The following is a 20,392-nucleotide window of genomic DNA, read 5'->3' on the forward strand; positions in this document are numbered from 1 at the left end:
ATTCCTTATCTATGATAGACTCCCATAGCAGTGGTATGTGATTGGAGGCGGGAGTAAGAGATGCCATATTACTCTTTAAGAATGAACAGAGTGTAACACAGCTTTGCCAAATCTAGTCTCTTGACTAGAGGAGGAATCCAGGCTATAAAATTTGGTAAAGGTATGTGCGGACAACCATGTGGCAGCCGCAAATATGTCTCTAATTGGTACCCCTCTTTGAAGAGCTGAGGAGGCTGCGATACCCCTGGTCGAATGAGCCCTTAGATTTTGAGGGGGCTCTTTCCCTGCCAGTTTGTAGCATTCCACAATGGCTAAATTAATCCATCTGGAGATGGTTTGTTTGGTTATTGGTAATCCCAACTTATGTCCTGCGTAACCTACAAAGAGTTGGTCTGCTTGTCTAATTTTAGCAAGTCTACTGATATAAAAATTCAAGGCTCGCTTAGGGTCCAGCCTGCGTAGTCTCTCTTCCTCTTTCCCCGGATGGGGAGGAGGATAGAATGAAGGTAAAGTAATATTCTGAGTAATGTGAAATTCAGAAACTACCTTTGGGAGGAAGTTAGGCTTCACCTGTACAACGACTTTGTCCTTGTGAAAAATTGTATGAGGAGGTTTACAAGATAGGGCTTGTATCTCGCTAACCCTTCTAGCAGATGTTAATGCTACCAATAAAACAGTTTTGAGAGCGAGAAACTTCAATGAAAAAGAGTGGAGTGGTTCAAAAGGAGCACCCTTTAGGAAGTTTAAAACTAGATTTAAGTCCCATAAGGGAACTTGGAATGGTCTTGGAGGGTAAACATTAGTTAGACCTTTCAGGTATTGTATTACCAATGGAATTTTGAAATACGATGGCTCCTCTGCAGTGCGCTTAAAGATCGATAGCGCTGCGAGATAGCCCTTAATAGTGCCAACTTGAAGGCCTGAATTTGCCAAATAAAGTAAGACGGATAACACCGCAGGTGTACCGCATGAAAAGGGTTCGATATTCTTTTCTCTGCACCAGCTGCAAAATTTATTCCAACGGCAGCAGTATAGAGTTTTAGTTGCTGGCCTTCTGGCCGAAAGCAACACCTCCATGACGTCATCTGGAAGGTCCCAATCCTTGTACCTCAACCTTTCAGATACCAAGCGTGAAGGTTGAGGGTCTTGATGGCTGGATGGAGAACCTGACCTCCCTTCTGCGAGAGAAGATCCTCTCTGTACGGTAGACGAATTGGAGGATGGATGGACATGTCCAGAAGGTCCGGGTACCACGTTCTCCTGGCCCAATCCGGGGCAATTAGGATCATGGTCTTCCGAAACCTTCTCAACCTCCTGATCATTTGAGGAATGACAGGGACCGGAGGAAACGCGTACAGAAGTGGGAACTCCCAGTCCACTACGAACGCGTCTCCTAGAGCTCCTCTCGGGGGAAATTCCCTTGAGCAAAATCTGTCGCACTTCCTGTTGATACTGGTGGCGAACAGATCCACTTGAGGGGTTCCCCAAAGGGCGAAGATCTCTTGAAGGACTTCCTGAGCTATCTCCCACTCGTGGGAGACTGTGTTCTGCCTGCTCAGAGCGTCCGCTGTCAAGTTCTTCTCTCCGGCTAGGTGAATTGCCGATAGAGAGATTCCTTCCTGAATTGTCCAAAACCAGAGCTGCATCGCCTCTCTGCACAGTGGCAGTGACCCTACGCCTCCTCGTTTGTTGAGGTAGGCATGGCCACTGTATTGTTCGTCATTATCAGGACGTTTCTCCCCCGTACAGACGGCAGAAAAGCCTTCAGTGCCAGTCTGATGGCTCTCAGCTCCAACAGGTTGATGTGTAGTCTGGACTCTGATGGAGACCAACGACCGCTGATGGCCAAGTCGTTGGCATGGGCTCCCCACCCCGTGAGTGAGGCGTCTGTGACTACTGTTATCTCCGGCCATGGTTGCCAAAACAGTTCTCCTTTCAAGATGTTCTCTGGAGAGGCCCACCATTGAAGGTCGTGGGCTACCTTGTCCGGAATCCGGAGGAGATCTGTCATCCTCCCTGAGAATTGTGACCACTGAGTCCTCAGTGCCCACTGAAGGGATCTCATTCTCAGACGAGCCTCTGGCACAAGGGATATGCAGGATGCCATGAGGCCTAGCAACCTCAAAAAGTCGTAGGCTGGGAGACGTTGGGCATTTTGAAACCGGTGACCATCTGCAGAATATCTTGAGCCCTCACCTCTGGTGGCGAGGCTTTTCCCAGGGACGTGTCCAGGACTGCTCCAATGAACTGGAGTCTCTGTGATGGTATCATCTGTGACTTCTTTAAATTGAGGGAGAAGCCCAGCTTGTGAAGAAAGTGGCAGACAATCTAGTTGGATCCAAGCTTGTTCCGAAGAAACTGCTCTGATCAACCAATCGTCCAGGTAGGGGTAGACGTGAATCCCTTCCCTCCTTAGACTTGCAGCCACAACCGACATTAGCTTGGTGAAGACCCTCGGGGCGGAGGTCAGCCCAAATGGCAGAACTCGAAATTGATAATGAGAGTTGACAATTGCGAACCTCAGGTACTTCCTGTGCTTGGGATGGATTGGCACATGGAAATAAGCATCCTGAAGGTCCAGAGATACCAACCAGTCCTGAAGCTGAAGGGCCTGAAGGATCTGAGAGAGAGTTACCATCTTGAACTTGTCCTTCCTGAGGAACTTGTTCCATTCTCGCAAGTCCAGGATGGGTCTCAGTCCTCCGTCTTTCTTTGGTATGAGAAAGTAGGGGGAGTACCAGCTCTTGTTCCTGTCCGCTACGGGTACCGGTTCTATGGCACCTTTCTCTAGCAGGTCTACAATTTCCTGCAAGAGGAGCGGATCCGGCACTTTCAGAGAGCTGTTCCCCGGTGGATGGCTCTGAGGGATGCGTAGAAAAGGCAGGCAGTAACCTTGGGCAACTGTCTCCAATACCCAAGCATCTGACGTAATAGCCTGCCATTCCTTCATATGGTGAGTTAACCTGCCCCCTACAGGTGTCTTGTGATGGGAGACCTCAGAGTGGTTTGGGAGCGGCTGATGCAGTTGCCGAAGGTAAAGCGGCTCCTGCTCCTGCTGATGCGGCTTTCTTTCCTTTACCCCGTCCACCACGGGTAAATTTTCCTTGGCCTCTTTGAGCCGGCCGTCCTCTGCCTCTTCCATATGAGGAATAATAGCGAAAGGACCTTCCTCTCCAAGAGGATCCTGAGGGACGAAAATTAGTTTGGCGGATTGCAGCTCCTAGTGACTTGGCTGCTGCTTTAGATGTTTGCAGTTTTTCCAAACTGTCATCCGCCTTCTTACCAAACAGGGAAGAGCCGTCAAAGGGCATATTTAAAAGTCTGGCCTGTACGTCACAAGCAAAGCCGGACTTTCTCAATCATGCATGCCTGCGGATTGTGGTACTTGCCGCCATGGCCCTGCTGATACTGTCAGCAGAATCAATGCCAGTTTGAAGGGACTCACACATTGCATCTTTACCATCTCTGATGATATTTAAAAATGCGTCCCTTTCTTCTCCTTCCTGGAGGCAGTCAGCCGCTGATGAAGCACACTCCCAAAGAGTGTGGCTGAACCTAGCGAGCGTACAAGTCGCATTAACAGATTTTAAAGCCATGCTACAGGCCGAGGAGACTTTCTTAGCCATGGCATCATATTTTCTATCATCCCTATCCTGTGGAGCAGTGGGGTATGCAGATGTACCTGCCTGATGAAGTTGCAGCCTGGACCACCAGACTCTCTGGAGTAGGGTGCTTAGATAGGTATTCAGGGTCAGCAGCAGATACCCTATATTTCGCTGACAACTTCAGGAGTTTCCCAGTTAGTTAAAATCTTTCTTTGTAAAGCAGAATGAAAGGGAACCACAGGATCCTCCTGTGGACCTTTATCCAGAATATCTGTGAGGTCATCCTGTTGAAAAACAGGTGAAGGCGCAGACCAACCCATGAACTCCATAATTCTTGACATTAGGGTTCTATAAGGGGTTTCAGCATGTTCCCCTGGGTCTGGTTTGATAAATTCCACTTCTGGGGAAGTGTCTGGGCCACTTGCTTCCTGTAATGCATCCTGAAGGTCTTTCAACCTTCTTTCCTCAGAGGCAAAAGTCTCTGGTTCAGGTGATGTGGTCCTCTGCAGCCTTTCTTGATCAGAATCTTCCCTTTCTTCATAAATTGAAGTTAAGGGGGGATGCTCTGGCCTGTGAAATGGTATAAAACCCATCTCTAAAGCAGAGGGAGCCATCATCAGTGGCCTTGAAAAGGTCGATGTCGTCGACGCCGATGTAAAAATCCTCAAAGGCGTTGAGAAAACTGGAAGAGGCCTCGAAGAACTCGAGAGGATCGGAATCCTGCTCGAGGATGTCGACGACGTTCTCAACGTCGTGTCGGAGGCTCTCGGTGTAACCGTTGGCTGTGGCGTAGCTGTGGGTTTTTCTTTTATCGGCGTCGATGTCGGCATCGACTCGATCGACGGATGCGTCGAAGAACCCTTCGATAACAGCGTTGATGGCGCCGATCTATGCTTCGAACGGGCTTTCGACGATGGAGTCGAAAATGCTTTACTTCCCGATGGCTCATGGCGCTTTCGGGTCGACTCTTGAGCCGGGTACTTCGACTCGCGGCGTTTAGATTTTTTGGGCTTTTCACCCAGGGTATCACCCTCAGCTGACTTCGAGAGGGTCGAGGCCGCTTTCTCGAAGACGCTTAGCATCTTTTTTCTGAATTCCTCCCACTCAGCCTGAGAGCTGTGTTTTGTGGGGCAATTTACTCTTTCAGGGGATCTAGAAGACGACGACAAAGGAGATCTTCTACGTCTCTTTTTCGAGTGTCTAGACCTCGACGAGTGGTGGGAGCCACTTCGAGACCTAGACCGAGAATGCTTTCGATGGTGAGGAGACGAATGTCTCGACTCTATCGCGGAAACTTTCGAGGAAGTTAAAACTGACTTACCTCTCTCGAGCTTCCCCTTACGCTCCTTCAAGGCTTTCGCCGTCATGGATAGGCATTCCTCACACTCCGAACACTGGTGTTCGATTCCCAGACACCACAAAGGGATCCTGTGAGGATCCGTCAACGACATTTTCTGCCCACAGTCTCGGCATTTTTTGAAACCGGACCGAGGAGTCGTCGGGTCGGAGGAGGAAGCCATCGAGTACGAGTCGGTGTTTTCGAGGAAATATGAATATATTTCGACTGACGAACTGAGCAACGGTATTCCGAGGCACACGAAGCGCGGAAAAACGGAACTGAGCAACGGACGCTGCGCGTGGCCATTTATAGGCATGATGACGTCGGCGTCGATACGGTGGCTGTCGAGGAACACCTACTCGACGGACGTCGACGCACAGCGCCCTCTACTGGGGAAAAATGTTTCCGAGGCCAGCAAGCTGGAGATACAAATATCATAGATAAGGAATACGTCGGAGGACACAATCCCTTCGAATCCCTATTTCTAGGCTCCACTGAGCATAACCTGAATAGATTACAAGTTGTCCAGAACAACGCCCTTCGCTGTGCTTTGACCATACCACGCTCCTGTCACATCTAGTCCTTCAGACGAGACTCACTCTGGCTTCCAATACAGGACAGAATTAAACTACACACACTCGTCATTACTCAAATGCTTGGCTAATATAGCCCCCCAATACCCGACTGACAAATTCTCAAGACATTCCTCTATCAGACCCATTATTTTTTGTATTTGTATCGCGCACCTAACCCTGAGGTAACTGGGCGCTGGAAAACTTAGCATGTTACAAGCAGAAAACATAGGTACATAAACATTTACATATAGGATAAGCACAGTAATGGCGGAAAGGTCGACCTAGGTTACAATTTACATATTGGTCAGACCTTCAAAATAAGTGCAAATATACACAATAATAATGAGAAGGTCGACTTAGGTTAAATGTTAGTCTGACCATTTAGGCAGGTACAGGTAAAATGAGGAGCAACGGGACATCAAACAGACAATGGGCTGTGATGCAGGATCACTGTGATGCAGGATAATTTAGACTCAGTGATTTGTGGGCTTATCAGTGAACCAGAGTTTGACGCTGGTTTTGAAGGCATTGAAGGATGGTTCTAGTCTGATGGAAGAGGGTAGCAAGTTCCAGAGGTTGGCTGCTTGAACAGGGAAGCTTGCTCCTCCTGCGGTTTTGAGGTTGAATCTGGGGAATGTGAGGCATCCTACCTACACTGCCTCAATTTACCCAAGTATAATCTAAAAACGGCAGGGGGCTCAAGCTTCCCAGTGTTAGCAACCAAGTGCTGGAACTCCCTCCCCACTGCCATCAGAGCCGGACCCTCTTTCTGGACCTTTAAATCTAGGGTAAAAACATGGCTCTTTTCCCAGCAAGACTGCTACTGAAATTGTATACTATGACTGGTTTCACTGTACCTATGCTTGTCACCTGAACCCTAGACTTGCATTGTAACACAAGCCAGCTGCTTTATATCCTGCTGCAATTGTACATTTTGCATGTATTCTTAACTCTACTGCGAGATGACGTATCTATATTGGCTTTATTTTGTAAATTGTGTATATATGTTTAATTCAACTGTGAGATGACTTGTATTTGTAACTCTGTACCCAAGCTAAAATGCACTTAGATACCTGAGGGTTAAGTGCGCTATAGAAATAAATAAACAAAACTACTTTAAATGGCTGGTGGCAGAGGTTTAATTTTCCTACCGTTGTGCTTTTCTACCGTAGGCTGAATCCTCAGCTGCAGTATAGCACCCACTGGTGACCATTTTGTCAAAAGGCCTTGGTCGTCTTTTTTCCCCATTTTCTGTTTGTAAGGTCTTTCTTGTATTTTACTCTGCACGCCAAGCCAGGTTTGAGCCCTTAGTTCATTTTGTCTTGGTGGGATTCAGTACTGAAACACGCCTCTGGCTCCAGTGTGTCTGGACGAGCAGGAAGTGAGGGAGGTTCCCGAAACTCCCCTGTCTTTTGTCTTTAGGAATGCCTGAATGCACCCAGTCCTGATTGGCTGGCTGGTTGTCCTTTCAGGACAGCCACCATGCTGCTTGAGCGACAGCCAGCCTGTGCATGAATGGGAGAAACCTGCTTGAAAGTCAATGGTTTTGGGACTGAAGACAGAGTCGATCACTTGGGAAAACAACCCGACGAAGAAACCTTGCTGCATCCTTATGGACCTTTGAATTGCCAGGTGAAGCCCTGCTACTGTGCTTAAACTCCTTTTTCTAATCGACAAGAGAAGCTCCGGAAGGGATGACTTCTTCCCTTGGGTAACTCCACTGGACCACCTTCCACAACTGGCTGTACTTCTCTGCAGGAACCGAGCGCCATGGGTCAAAAAATCTGTAGTCGAGTGCACGGCTGATCCGGCCAGAGGCTCTAGGAGTCTCCCCAGGACCCTCCAGAAGCAGAACGACTAGAGTTCGAGTCCCCTCACCAGAGTGCAGAACTCCAGGAGTGAAGGAGGCCCAACCTGTGCCCAAGATCCGCAGTGGTGCTGTTTACCGCGCGCTGGCACTGTAGTGCCACTGACCTGAAAAGAGCCCGTAGCTGCCGCCGACCTCAGAATTGCTGTGTAGAGTCCTCCAGACGTCTTCCCTCTTGTCCCGATGACTGAGGCCCAGGAACACAGGATCTGCATCACTGCAACCAGACAGAAGCCAGCTGGACCAATCTTCTAACCTAAGTTACTGTTCTGACTTGGGGTACTTACCTCATTGTCTGTAGCTTTGCTCTTCTCAGTTGAGACTTGCAGTAGCTGCTTTGCTAGAGTTGATTTCAGCTATACCCTTCACAAGTACAAGTGTAACAGCTCAGGACCCTACAGTGATTTTTCTTCAACAAACTCACTAACTTTGTGCAAGACTTTGCTATCTAAGAAGTGCCTCCGCTCCATAGACTATGCTCAAATTGACTTTGGCTGTCCTAGCTCCCTGCAGACTCTTCTAGTCCATTTGACTTTGATACTTACTGTCCCTCATAGGTGATAACTTGTTTTTTAACTATTATTGCTGGGAAAGGTTTTTAGCTAGACTTCTTTGGAAGATTTAAAGTGCACACGTGCGCTGAGAACCTGTTTAACTTTTTTCCTTCCTTTAATCGTTCCTTTCTACAAACCTCAGAATCTACAAAGTGTACTAGTGATATGTAAATGCCATTACTGTCCTAGTTAGTGAAGTCACCTCAGGGTGTAGGAAGTGTGTAAGAAGCATCTCTATAGAGTCTCAACTAGCTTTGTGTTGATTCTGGAAAAGTATTTTAAAGTATATTTGATTGTTACATAAATTGCCAGTTTTAAAGAATGCTTATTTAAAAACTGATGTTAAATATATAAATAATTATTTATAACAAAAAACGTGAGTATAAGTGTTAATTGGCTACTTGTATTTGTGGATTTCATTGCTACAGCTCTACAGCTCATAATTACCCATCTTGAGATAAGCCAGGCTGCTCAGTCACACCATCAACTTGTGGATTACAGGCCTATACCAAAAGGTGGGTTATCTAATACCAAGAGGAGAAGGGTTGTGTAGTCTCCCACAGGGTTACTACATCAATTCTTGCCTAACACTGGTGGCAGGTGGTGGGATAAACAGAGCGGTTACAATGAGTATTTGCTGTACTTGTGCCCTACTAAACCAGCCGCAAAGCTCAGCTCCATCAAAAAGTGAAGTAATTGTAACAAGCCAAATATGGATAACTTTAATGAGGCAGCCCTGATTGTCCTGACAGTAGATCAACTGAAAGATAAAAGACACGTGTTAAACCAGGGATCTAACTCTCGAAGGAAAAAAAAGGAAGAAAATGTGAATTGATTACAAGGTTGTTTAATCACCAAAGTTTGGGTAGTAGGCCTGTAACAAATACTCACCCAAGTAATGTTGAACATAGTGATGTCAGTTTAGAGTCAAGCTCTAATCTGCAAGAGGCGTCAAAGGAGGAAGAAGAGTCTCAGTAGGAGAGAGACCTCCTTTGCCACAGCCTGTCCCTAAGCCTCACCCATTTTCCTTTGGGACCCCCACAAGGTCCACAGTTCAGCCCAGAATATGTTTCTCTTAAAACACTGAGCTTAGAGTTGGAGTTCAAGAAACTAAATGCCGAAGCTGAAGCTAAACATCAAGAGGTGAAACTAAGAGAGAGAGATGCAACATGAAATGGATACGAGAAGAATGTCCCTTGATTCTGCTTCCCTTTCAGGGTCCTCTAGGTCCGCTAGTCCCAAGAGGCCTGCCCCAAGAAGCAGTGAGTATGTATGAACCTAAACTTGATGTGTTGGATTGGCTGGGTATGTTTGAATACACCTATGGTCTTCAAGGAATCAGTGGGAATGATTTTGTTCTATGGCTCATATCTAGGCTCCCCCTGTATGGCTGTGATGCTGTGACGCTGTAATGGAGTTGTGTGCCATTGAGAGAAAGGATTATGAATCAGTAAAACTGGCATTAATAGCCAGATATGGGAAAACCCCATCCCAGAACCTTAAGAGGTTTAGGATCCTCAAAATGACTGATGGTACCCCTTGGGCTACCTGGGCATTTGAGTGTTTGGAACACTTAGATGGTTGGGTTAAGGGTTACAGGGTGAACTCCTTTGAAGGAATGAGGAATCCTGTTTTGTTAGAATCTATTTTTAATGCCTGCTCTCCTGAGCCGAGACAGCACTTGGCTGACTCAAAAGAGATTGATCCCAAAAAGTTAGCACAGGCTGCTGACTTGTGGGTAGCCAACGGGGCCACAAGGACAATGGGGCAACTCACAAAAAGGAAGAGGGGAAGCAGCACAAGAAAGAGGGAAAAGAATTCTAATTTCAACCATACAAAAGCGGGCTACAAACATAGCAAAGGTACATTCTATGGGAAACCTGGTAGGTCTAGTGAAACCTCTTGTCAACAGAAACCCCCATTCCAGAGAACATTTGGGAAATGTTTTGTATGTGGGTCTGTAGATCATGTGAAAGGGAATCACAGATGTAAGGGTACACCTTCAGGGGTCCACACTGCCTCCTTAGCCTTCATCCCCGAGGGAGAAGCACACATGGCCAGTGTTTCTTTAGTGTCCCTGGGTCTGTGGGAACAACAGAATGTGGAGGTGTACAACTCCATACCAGATAACACAAAAGAATATTATAAGGACAGTGTTCTTGTAAATGGTCCGGATACCCCTGCCATCAGAGACACTAGGGCAAGCATTACAGTGATAGATGAAAGTATTTTCAAACCTGAGAATGTAGCTAAGGCACCCAAACGTCCCACTAAACTTTCAGGAGGCCCTATCCAAATTGTTCCTATCTTGCCAGCTCTCATCCAGTGCAATATGACGGTTAGAATTCCTGTTAGTGTACAGAATGAAGTGCCAGGGAGAGGCCTGTTGGGAAATTATTTGAAAACTCTTAGAGTTATATCAAGTACCCGCAGACCTCCCAGCAAAAGGAACCTGGAGCAAACAAGATTGGCCAGAGCAGCAACCTTGAGACACTCTCAGTTTGAGGTTGAGGAGATTCCAATACCTCCAGTCCACAGGAAGGCTACCCTTCTATTGCCAAGAAAAAGAAAGAGACAAAGAAGAAATCCAAGGTCTCTGGGAGAAAGAAAGGTCTCAAACATAAACCTGTCCACAGGACAAGGACATCCATCATAGGACCATGCCACGTCACCCTGGAGACCCCTTCCCCAGCTGAGGCTGAGTGGGAGGACCAACCAACCTCTGTAGAGATAGCTACTGGTGACACAGAGCTAGAACAAAAACCTTCCCTGTGTTGAAAATCTGGATCCAAGAGATCATCCTGAGCTACAGACTTTACTTGCAGAAGGTGGACCCTCTGGGCAGATTTCAGCAGAGGACAAAGAGAGTGTCTCTCTCTAGAAGGTCTGCGCCAGCAAACAGCTTCACAGCTGGAAGGGCAAGAGTCATGGAAGCATAGGCTTTACTAGGAAGAAGGCCTCCTCTACAGTGAACCTACTGAGTCTACCCCAGGGTACTACAGGAGACTGGTAGTGCCCCAGGAGATGAGACAGAAGTTCTTACAGTTAGCACATGAGATCCCTCTGGCTGGCCACTTGAGTTTCAAGAGGACCAAAGAGAGGGTATCTCTGTACTTCTACTGGCCAAGGATGGGGGCTGATGTAGAGAAATGTAAGAGCTGCCACACTTGTCAGTTATCTGGCAAGAGTGGGTCCAAGAATGTGGCACCTTTAGTGCCCCTCACTATGGTGGAAGTCCCTTTTGAGAGGGTGGGGAGTGACATTGTTGGTCCGAACTTCTTCAGGCAACCAATTTATATTGGTTGTGGTAGACCATGCTACCAGGTATCCTGAAACCATACCTATGAGAGCTGTTACTGCTGAGGCAGTGGCTAAGGCCCTCCCTGCTATCTCTTATGGGGGATCTAATTTTATGTCCTACTACATGCAGACCATGTGGAAGAACTATGGAGTGACCTAAAAGTACTCAACATCCTACCATCCCCAAACCAATGGGCTGGGGGAGAGGTTTAACAGAACTAAAAAGAGCATGATAGGTGCTTTAGAAGAATCCCTTAGAAGAAAGTGGGACCTTCTACTGCCATTACTTTTCTTTGCTTATAGGGAAGTCCCTCAAGCAAGGGTTGGGTTCAGCCCCTTTGAACTTCTCTATTGTCATCCACTGAGGCCCATGGCCCTGATCAGGGAAGGGTTGGAGAGTGCTCCTTCCCTACAGCCAGTGAGTGTCACAGACTATGTGCTCGGCCTCAGGAAGAGGATGGCACTCATGATGACAGAAGCTTCAGATAACATGAAAGCAGTTTAGGCTCTGGTCAAATACTGGCATGACCAGAAGGCCAACATGGTGGAGTTTACTCCAGACCAGCTTGTTTTGGTTATGGTACCTACAAGGCAGAGTGCCTTACAGGGCAAATGGATTGGACCCTTCAAGATTGTGGGTAAACTTGGAGAGGCCAATGATTTTGTACTTGAGCAATCCGAAGTAGGTCCCCAGGGTCAGTCACACTAACATCTGAAGGCTTATGTTTTCAGACCAGAACAAGGAGCTTTGCTTCTAGCCTCTGATCAAGAGGAGGCGGAGAGTGAACCTAACCCTTATGTCCTCAGGGAACAACCCTGAGATGAGACAATTGAAGGAGTAACACTCTCTTCAGATTTGACTCTGCAACAACAGGAGGAGTGCAAGGCTCTTTCGAATCAGTTTGCCTCCCTGTTCTCACTGACACCAGGCTTGACCCCTTGGGGCCAGCACGATATTCTCAATGGTGACAGTCTCCCTGTCAAAAGCAGAGGTTACAGAATTTCAGATCATGTAAGATCCCACATAAAGGAAGAGCTCAAGAAGATGCTTGATCCTGGGGTTATTGAGCCATCTACAAGTCCATGGGCTAGTCCAGGTGTACGATTGCCAAAAGCAGGAACAAAAGAGTTGAGATTCTGTGTGGACAATAGAGCTCTTAATGCAGTCACCACGACTGATGCCCATCCTTTACCCAGGACAGATGAGCTGGTGGACAAACCTGGTTCAGCCAAGTTCCTCAGTACATTTGACCTGAACTTAGGCTATTGGCAAATAGCTCTGACAGACCATGCCAAGGCGAAAACTGCATTTTCCACTCCAGGAGGCCTCTACCAGTTTAAGTGTATGCCTTTTGGACTCAAAAATGCACCTGCTACATTTGGGAGGATGGTGAATCAAGTTCTGAATGGGTCACATGACTTCTGCATGGCATACTTGGATGACATTGCAGTGTTCAGCCACACTTGGGAAGAGCATCTTCACCACCTAGGATATGCTTTGCAGGCTCTGGAACAGGCTCATCTGACGGACCATAAAGGCTAGTAAATGTCAAATTGTTCAGAGTAAAGTGGTCTACCTTGTAAACGAGGTAGGAGCAGGTGAAATAAGGCCATTGCCTAGCAAGGTACGAGGTGTACAAGACTGGGCCACCCCTTCTTCTCAGACCCAAGTGAGAGCCTTCCTAGGTCTCACTGGGTACTACAGGAACTTCATAGAGAACTATGGGACCATAGCTTCTCCCTAGAATGTGATCTCCTCAACCAAATTACCCAAGAAGGTCAGGTGGAATCAGGAGTGCACTGAGGCTTTTGGAGGACTAAAGAAAGCCCTTTGTCAAGCACCATTCTTGAGAGATCCTGATTACACCCAATCCTTCATTGTACAGACAGATGCTTCTAACACAAGGATAGGTGCAGTTTTTAGTCAACTAGGTGACAAAGGCAGGGAACACCCCATCTGCTTCATCAGCAGGAAACTGAAGGACCGTGGGACAAGGTGGGAAACTATTGAACGTGAGTGTTGTGACATTGTGTGGTCTCTGAAGTAGTTTAGGCCATACTTGTCTGGTTCTACTTTCATTATTCAGACATACCACCAACCCTTGAAAGGGTTAATGCAGATGAAGGGGAGAATCTAAAATTGTTAAGGTGGTCAATCAGCCTCCAAGGGTTGATTTCACCATAGAACACAGGCCAGGGTGTAATCAAAAAAATGCTGATGGTCTCTCCAGAAAGTATGACCGACTGGATTAGGAGATTCATCCAGGAGTGGATTCAATCATCCTGTCCCTTAGTCTGGGCAGGACGGTTGTTAGGGAGAATTCTCATTTCTGTGCAAATTCCCTTCAAACCTAGAGATCCCCAGCTCTTTTGCTGGACTTTAGGACTTTTTAAATTTTAACCCTGGAGTGAATGAGCCCTTTTTCGCACTCTCTCATGTGTTTTGACCTGATTTGGGTTATGCATTTCCTTTGTTTTTGGAGTCTGACAAACCTCATATGCATCTACTTTTTGTATGGTGACACACAACATTTTCAGTCCAATGTCACAGAGCAATCCTTTATATTTCTCATAAGGCTTAAATACATTTTCTTCTGTAAAATACTGTTCCCAAGAACAGTAAAGTGAAATTGACTTTACTTACCCTTTCTCTTTGTAGGTCTAGCACACCCCATCCAATGTAGAGTGCTGGAGTGTTACTGGTAGCCCCCTTTCCTACTTACTCATGTAAAAATGTTTATGTTACCATCACTACTTTAAATGGCTAGTGGCAGTGGTTTAATGTTCCTATCATTGTGCTTTTCTACTGCAGGCTGAATTCTCAGCTGCAGTATAGCACCCATGGGCGACCATTTTGTCAAAATGGCCCCGGTCTTTTTTTTTTTGCCATTTTGTGTGTGTGTGTGGACTTTCTTGAGTTTTACTCTGCTCGCCAAGCCAGGTTTGAGCCCTTTGTTTGTTTTGCCTTTGGCAGGCTTAATACTGAAACCCGCCTCTGGCTCCAGCATGTCTGAAAGTGTAGGAAGTGAGGAAGGTTCCCAAAACTCCCTTGTCCTTTGTCTTTAGGAATGCCTGAATGCACCAAGTCCTGATTAGCCACCCTGCTGTTTGAGGGACAGCTAGGCTTTGCATGAATGGGAGAACCTGCTTAAAAGGGGATGGTTTTGGGACTCAAGACAGAGTCGACCACTGTGAAGAACAACCCGACGAAGAAACCGTGAACGAAGCGTGCTGCATTCTCCTGGATCTTTGAATTGCCTGGTGAAGGCATGCTGCTGTACTGGAACTACTTTTTCTAATCAACAAGAGAAGCTACAAAAGGGACTTCTTCCCTTAGGTTAGTGGGACCAACTAACCCCAAGACGAACTCCACTGGATCACCTTCCCCAACTGGCTGTACTTCTTTGCTGCTGCAGGAACCGAGTGCCACAGGTCAAACAATCTGTAGTCGAGTGCAACATCTGTGATCCGGCCAGAAGCTCCAGGAGTCTCCCCAGGACCCTCTAGAAGTAGGACGAGCAGAGCTCAAGTCCCCTCACCAGAGTGCAGGACTCAAGGAGTGAAGGAAGCCCAACCAGTATCCAAGATCCGAGATGGTGCTGTTTACCACGCGCTGAAACCGCGAAGTGCCGCTGACCTGAAAAAAAGCCTGTAGCTGCCGCCGACCTCTGAATTGCTGTGCAGGAGTCCTCCAGACGTCCTCCCCCTTGTCCCCACGACTGAGACCCAGGAACAAAGGATCTGCATCACTGCAACCAGACAGAAGCCAGGTGGAACCACTCTTCTTCTAACCTAAGGTACTGTTCTGACTTGGGGTACTAACCGCATTGTCTGTAGCTTTGCTCTTCTCAGTTGAGACTTGCAGTAGCTGCTTTGCTAAGGTTAATTTCAGCTCTACCCTTCACAAGTGTAACAGCTTGTGACCCCACAACACATTTTCTAACTTTGTGCAATACTTTGCTATCTAAAAAGTGCCCCAGCTCCATAAACTATGCTCCAATTGACTTTGGCTGTCTGGGCTCCCTGCAGTCTCTTCCAGTCCATTTGACTTTGATATGTACTGTCCAGCATAGGTAATAACTTGGGTTTTAAATATTATTGCTGGGAAAGGTTTTTATTTAGATTCATTGGAAGATTTTGAAGATTTAAAGTGCTCCCATGCTCTGAGAACCTGCTTAACCTTTTTCCTTTAACCTTTCCTTTCTATAAACCTCGGAATCTACAAGGTGTACCACAGATATATAAATGCCATTACTGTCCTAGTTAGTGAAGGCACCTCAGGGTGCAGGAAGTGTGTAAGAAGCATCTCTAAAGAGTATCTACTAGCTTTGTGTTGAATCTGGGAAAGTATTTTAAAGTAGATATGATTGTTACATAAATTGCCTTTTTTAAAGAATGCTTATTTAAAAACTGATGTTAAATAAATAATTATTTATAACAAAAACCTTGAGTATAAGTGTTACTTGGCTATTTGTATTTGTGGATTTCATTGCTACAGCTCACATTTGCCCCTCTTGAGAGAAGACTGGCTGCTCAGTCACACTACCAAGTTGTGTAGTACAAGCCTATACCAAAAAGGTGGGCTACCTAATACCAAGAGGACAAGGGTTGTGTAGTCTCCCACAGGGTTACCACATCAATTCTTGCCTAACAGAACCCACCGAGATGTTAGTCCGAAAAGAATTCCTACAATTCTTTTTACGATTTTTGTTAACTGACCCATTTTCTTCACGTTTTTGTTTCCCCATCACCCCTGCTTTACTTTATAAAAAATAATTTTACATTGGAGACATAAATTCAGAAGGAGCTATGCCACTTAAAGCATGCATATTAGTTTGAACCCTATCAACATGAACGGTATCAACAAGTACTTATTTATTTGATTAGCAATCATCCACGCTCCTTTAAGGCAAAGCAGTGAGAAAATACATCTACTGAAATGAGTAAGGCAGCCACAATATCGGCTTATTGCGTCCATTGACTTGTTTAGGACTCTAGCAAAAATACTAAAGTCTTACCATCATTCTCAAAATCCCCACCATGAGGAGGTATGCCTTGAGAACCCGGCCCCTACCGTCTACTAACAATATAAGGACACAGGTGGGGAATCGTCAAATAAGCTAAGCACTCTAAAATGCTGCAGTAGACCCCATCACTTTCTCCCGTTTCCAAAAGTGCATAATGCCGTTCGGTACCAATTTTCAAATGGGGAGCCAAACTGGCCTTGAGGCATGAACTCTTGCATACTCTCCAATATCATAAGGGCACAATCAAAGTGCTTGAACTAATGATCGGGATAGACAACATAAGTTGCTAATGATCTGAGTTTTCCTGATTGGGCAAAATTACCAGCATTTAGGATCTTGTCTTGCAAATAAATGTAAGTTCTTGTTGGTAAACATTTTTAGACAGCACTGCAGCTTTATGGTTTTTCAATGTGGAAAGATTTTGACAGGCTAGCAGATTTCTGTGTATCCAGCCAATGGCCATTTTGGTATCTCGGCATGAAAAGGATGGACAAGTTTCAGGATGCATTTGGTATACCTGAACAAAAAAAAGAATGTCCCAAATTGGTCAGATGCCTTTTTAAATGAATAGTGCGCATTAGAAACAGTTTTCATAAGGCACTTTTAAAAACATGACCATAAGGTGAATTATGAATTGCCACCTCTTTGGAAATACCTTGCAAAGTTCTCTTCAGAGCCAGCAGCAAGGGGTGCCACTGCTGATGCAGCGTCCGAGAACACATCCACAAGTAGGCTGCCACTGGAGGCAGGCAGAGGGACAGAGTTTGTGGAGGGAGCTGCACCAAGGCCCAGCAGATCTGCAGACGGAGAAGGTGTCGACTGCAAAGACAGAAGGGGATATTTTCAAATTCATACAATCAAGTCCATAAAAGCTATGGCAGCAAGTACATCGCAAGCATCAGAATGTCACTGGTGCTCCTTGGAAATGAAAGCCTACAGGCTCCTTCTAAGGTATAGCACTACAACACATGGATCACCATTAAATATGCCTGGTCTGTACTGGGCACCATTAAGCTATGCCTTGATTAAACATACAGGCACAATGCCACATGCTTTTTGGGGCTGTGGCGTTAAATGTTTTTTGACGAAATATGTATGTATTTAACGTTCCTTCAGCCTCAACTGCCTTCAGACAATATTAAAATTGGAGATTTGCAGCAAATACCAGCCAACAATAATAAGGTATTTATGATTATTGAATATCTCAATGTGTACACTGTAAAATAGTTACTCACCTGCTGCAAAAATGTCACATCATAGGTTCAAGGTCCATATATGAACATTGGTGTTACTAGAGTTTTTCAGAATCACTACTGGGATAGGGTTCTGAGAGGCTATGTTTAGTGGACCTGAAGAACTTGCAACAAATTAGGCAAATCTTCTCTCTGGTAATATGACTGAGCAGCTAGGTTTAAACCAAGGCAGGAAGGAGACTGGTATGGTACAGATGATCTACACAATGGTTGACAAATAACAGATTGTCCAAACCGGCATGTATGCGAAATATACTTATTACTAAAAACCTAGGTGAATTAAATTCAGCAACTACAAGGTAAGTAATAATAACTCTGTATACACACACAAAACACAACATTAGTGTCAACATTGGACACCTATCACACACTAAAGTTTTAACAAGTTCCCCTAGAGTGTTAAATGGTCTCAATGCAACAGTAAAGTCCAGATGTAGTGACATTTCTTAAAAATGGTACATACAGGTCTTCCTTAAGAGAAGAAGGCAGCCACGTATACTGGGAGTTTTGGGGACCCGACACGAGACTCCTGTACCCATATTCCACCAACTGTAAAGCAAGAGTGGTGTCAAAATTATTTTACACCATGTTGGGTATTATGGGGTCCAGGAAGGCAACAAAAGAGGTGAAAACCAGACCCCAAAAACCAGACCCAGCGGATTGATAACGCCGGTAAGCCTGCAACCTTTGGCTCTGCACATGTTTGGGATGCATTTCCCATGATCCTTTGCCATCGAATATGCTGGCTAGGGATGATGGGAGTTGCAGTCCAAAACATCTGGAGAGCCAAAGGTTGCAGACCCCTGGCATAGGAGGTTAGGACAACTTTCTGTGTCTCTGGTTACTGTAGTGGGGCACAGAGTTGTGTGTTCAGTCAAGTTTCAGTGTTGGCTTTCGGTCTGGCAAAATGTCAGTTCAAAATGTCAGTTCTAGTTTTGCTTCAGACCTCACGGTTCCAGATACAACCAGGAGCTGGACTTGAGATGGGCATGAATGGACCTCTGCTTTAACTCCCACAACATGGAAGGACAACAACAATGCAGCAGCTGAAAGTTTTCTTGGAGACAAAGGAAAGGGTCTGCAGGCAGCAGTGAAGAAGGACAAAGGATGTCAGCTCCAGTAAGGGCCTTGACAAAGGTTATCACAGTAGCAGCTTCCAGTGAACTCATGTGGCCTCTGTGTTTTGGATTCTAGTGATAAACTGAACAGTTTGCTCCATGTCCCCTCCTTACATACAGAAACCTGGATTGGGATGCCCCAGCCCACCTAGGACCTAAACAAATCTGTTTGAAACTATTTTCCTGCATTATGTGGTCATATGTTCTGAAAGGTCACTGTACTATATGATTACGGGAGAAAAGGAACAGTTACTCCCACCGCCATCCGCACTATATCCAAGTATCAGACTAATGCGGACCGATGATGCCTTTTCTTCACTTGTGAATTGATGTTCATGTTTAGGTTTTGGTGATGGGTTCATAAGACTTGTCTTGAGTTTTTGGTTTGTCATTGTGTTTGGGGGGGAAAGAGTCTTGGGGACTTTAACCAATTGGATTTACTATAATATGGGAGAGGCATCCATGAATTGGTTTTAATTTGCCATATTTGTGAGCAAAATAGGTTTATTCTTCTAAAGCAGTGCCAACCTCTGTGACTTTTACGTAGTCAGCGGCTGTCCCTCTGCACAACTTGTGTGTTTGCTCAGAAATTGGGCTTTTCTTGTAAAAGCAACATGACTGGCTATCAAATCCTAGGTAGCCAGTTTGTATGTACTTGTGACATCACTTTGGTTTGTTATGTTTATTGGGGTTTCTGCAACGCCCCATCAAGTCCACGAAAATGCATGACCATATATGGCCATTTCCAACCTCGCATGGGAGGAAGAGTTATAAGGTCAGCGACCCATTAAGACAGGATTAACAACAAGGTTAGCTATTTTGACCATAACTGACAAATTGCTACTATGTCATAAAATACAGGTTAGGTGCACAGGTTTGGCCTAAAAATGTTAAAAGCGGTATCACTGTCACCAGCCTGGCTGGGCTACACTGTTTAAGTGTAAAAGTAACAGGGGTGGGGGGCAACCTCCCCCAATCCTACTATCCTTGAGGTGGGTAGTAATGCTACTCAAACAATTCAACAGGGTACTGGGTTCCTCTGCACTAGTAGCGGTAATATTGCTTTAAGGTGAATAAGGTGTTGCATCGTCCTCCTGTCCAGGAAACCTTGAGATTGCCAGTGTGCTAGAACCACAAGGCTGTTGAAGTTATGTGCTGGGGAAGGCCACACATTGAACAAACAGGAGATGGGTTGTTTGTTGAGCCTGCACATGTGGGCTGTAAATACTGGAGGGGCTTATTTATACTTCTGCTCACTATATAGTTGGGATAGAGGCACATAGCACCCCAGCCAATGTTCCCCAATGGGAGCTATGGGCGAGCAACCAAGGCTGAGACTGAAAGGAGGTGATGCAGGCTGGTTCTTAGGTACAGTGAATACCCAGGCTCCCCACAATGGAATGTCCCCACAATTATGTTGGGTGAAAACACAGTCCTTTTATTAAATGATAAAAGTCAGGTAGATGTTCACAAATAAATAAGACTCACTTTTTACTAGAAATCTAAACAGTTAACATAAATGAAGATTATATATATATATATATATATATATATATATATAGATATATATATAGATATATACATACATACATACAGTTCTATGTGGTACCACTGTTACCTTTAAATTCAACTGTAATGCACCAACTGCTGACGGGTATTAAAAAGCATTTACATCATTAGGCAAGGGTTAACTCACAAAACATTACTGTATAAAGGCAGGTAATTAGAACATCGTCAGAATGCTTTCCTTAGTG

General features: G+C 45.5%; 1 protein-coding gene across 2 annotated transcripts in view; it reads right to left on the reverse strand.

Annotated features, from left to right (window-relative positions):
- The window catches only part of AP2A2 (adaptor related protein complex 2 subunit alpha 2), a 1,261,084-nt gene that overhangs the window by 259,606 nt on the left and 981,086 nt on the right, over positions 1 to 20,392 (reverse strand). For both annotated transcript variants that reach the window (XM_069624009.1, XM_069624008.1), the window contains exon 15: positions 16,923 to 17,086. In XM_069624009.1, the coding sequence (XP_069480110.1) occupies positions 16,923 to 17,086 (164 nt within the window). The remainder of the gene's footprint in view (positions 1 to 16,922; positions 17,087 to 20,392) is intronic.

The sequence above is a fragment of the Ambystoma mexicanum genome, chromosome 11, assembly GCF_040938575.1.
Source record: "Ambystoma mexicanum isolate Mex_15411 chromosome 11, UKY_AmexF1_1, whole genome shotgun sequence".
Classification (NCBI taxonomy): Eukaryota; Metazoa; Chordata; class Amphibia; order Caudata; family Ambystomatidae; genus Ambystoma; species Ambystoma mexicanum.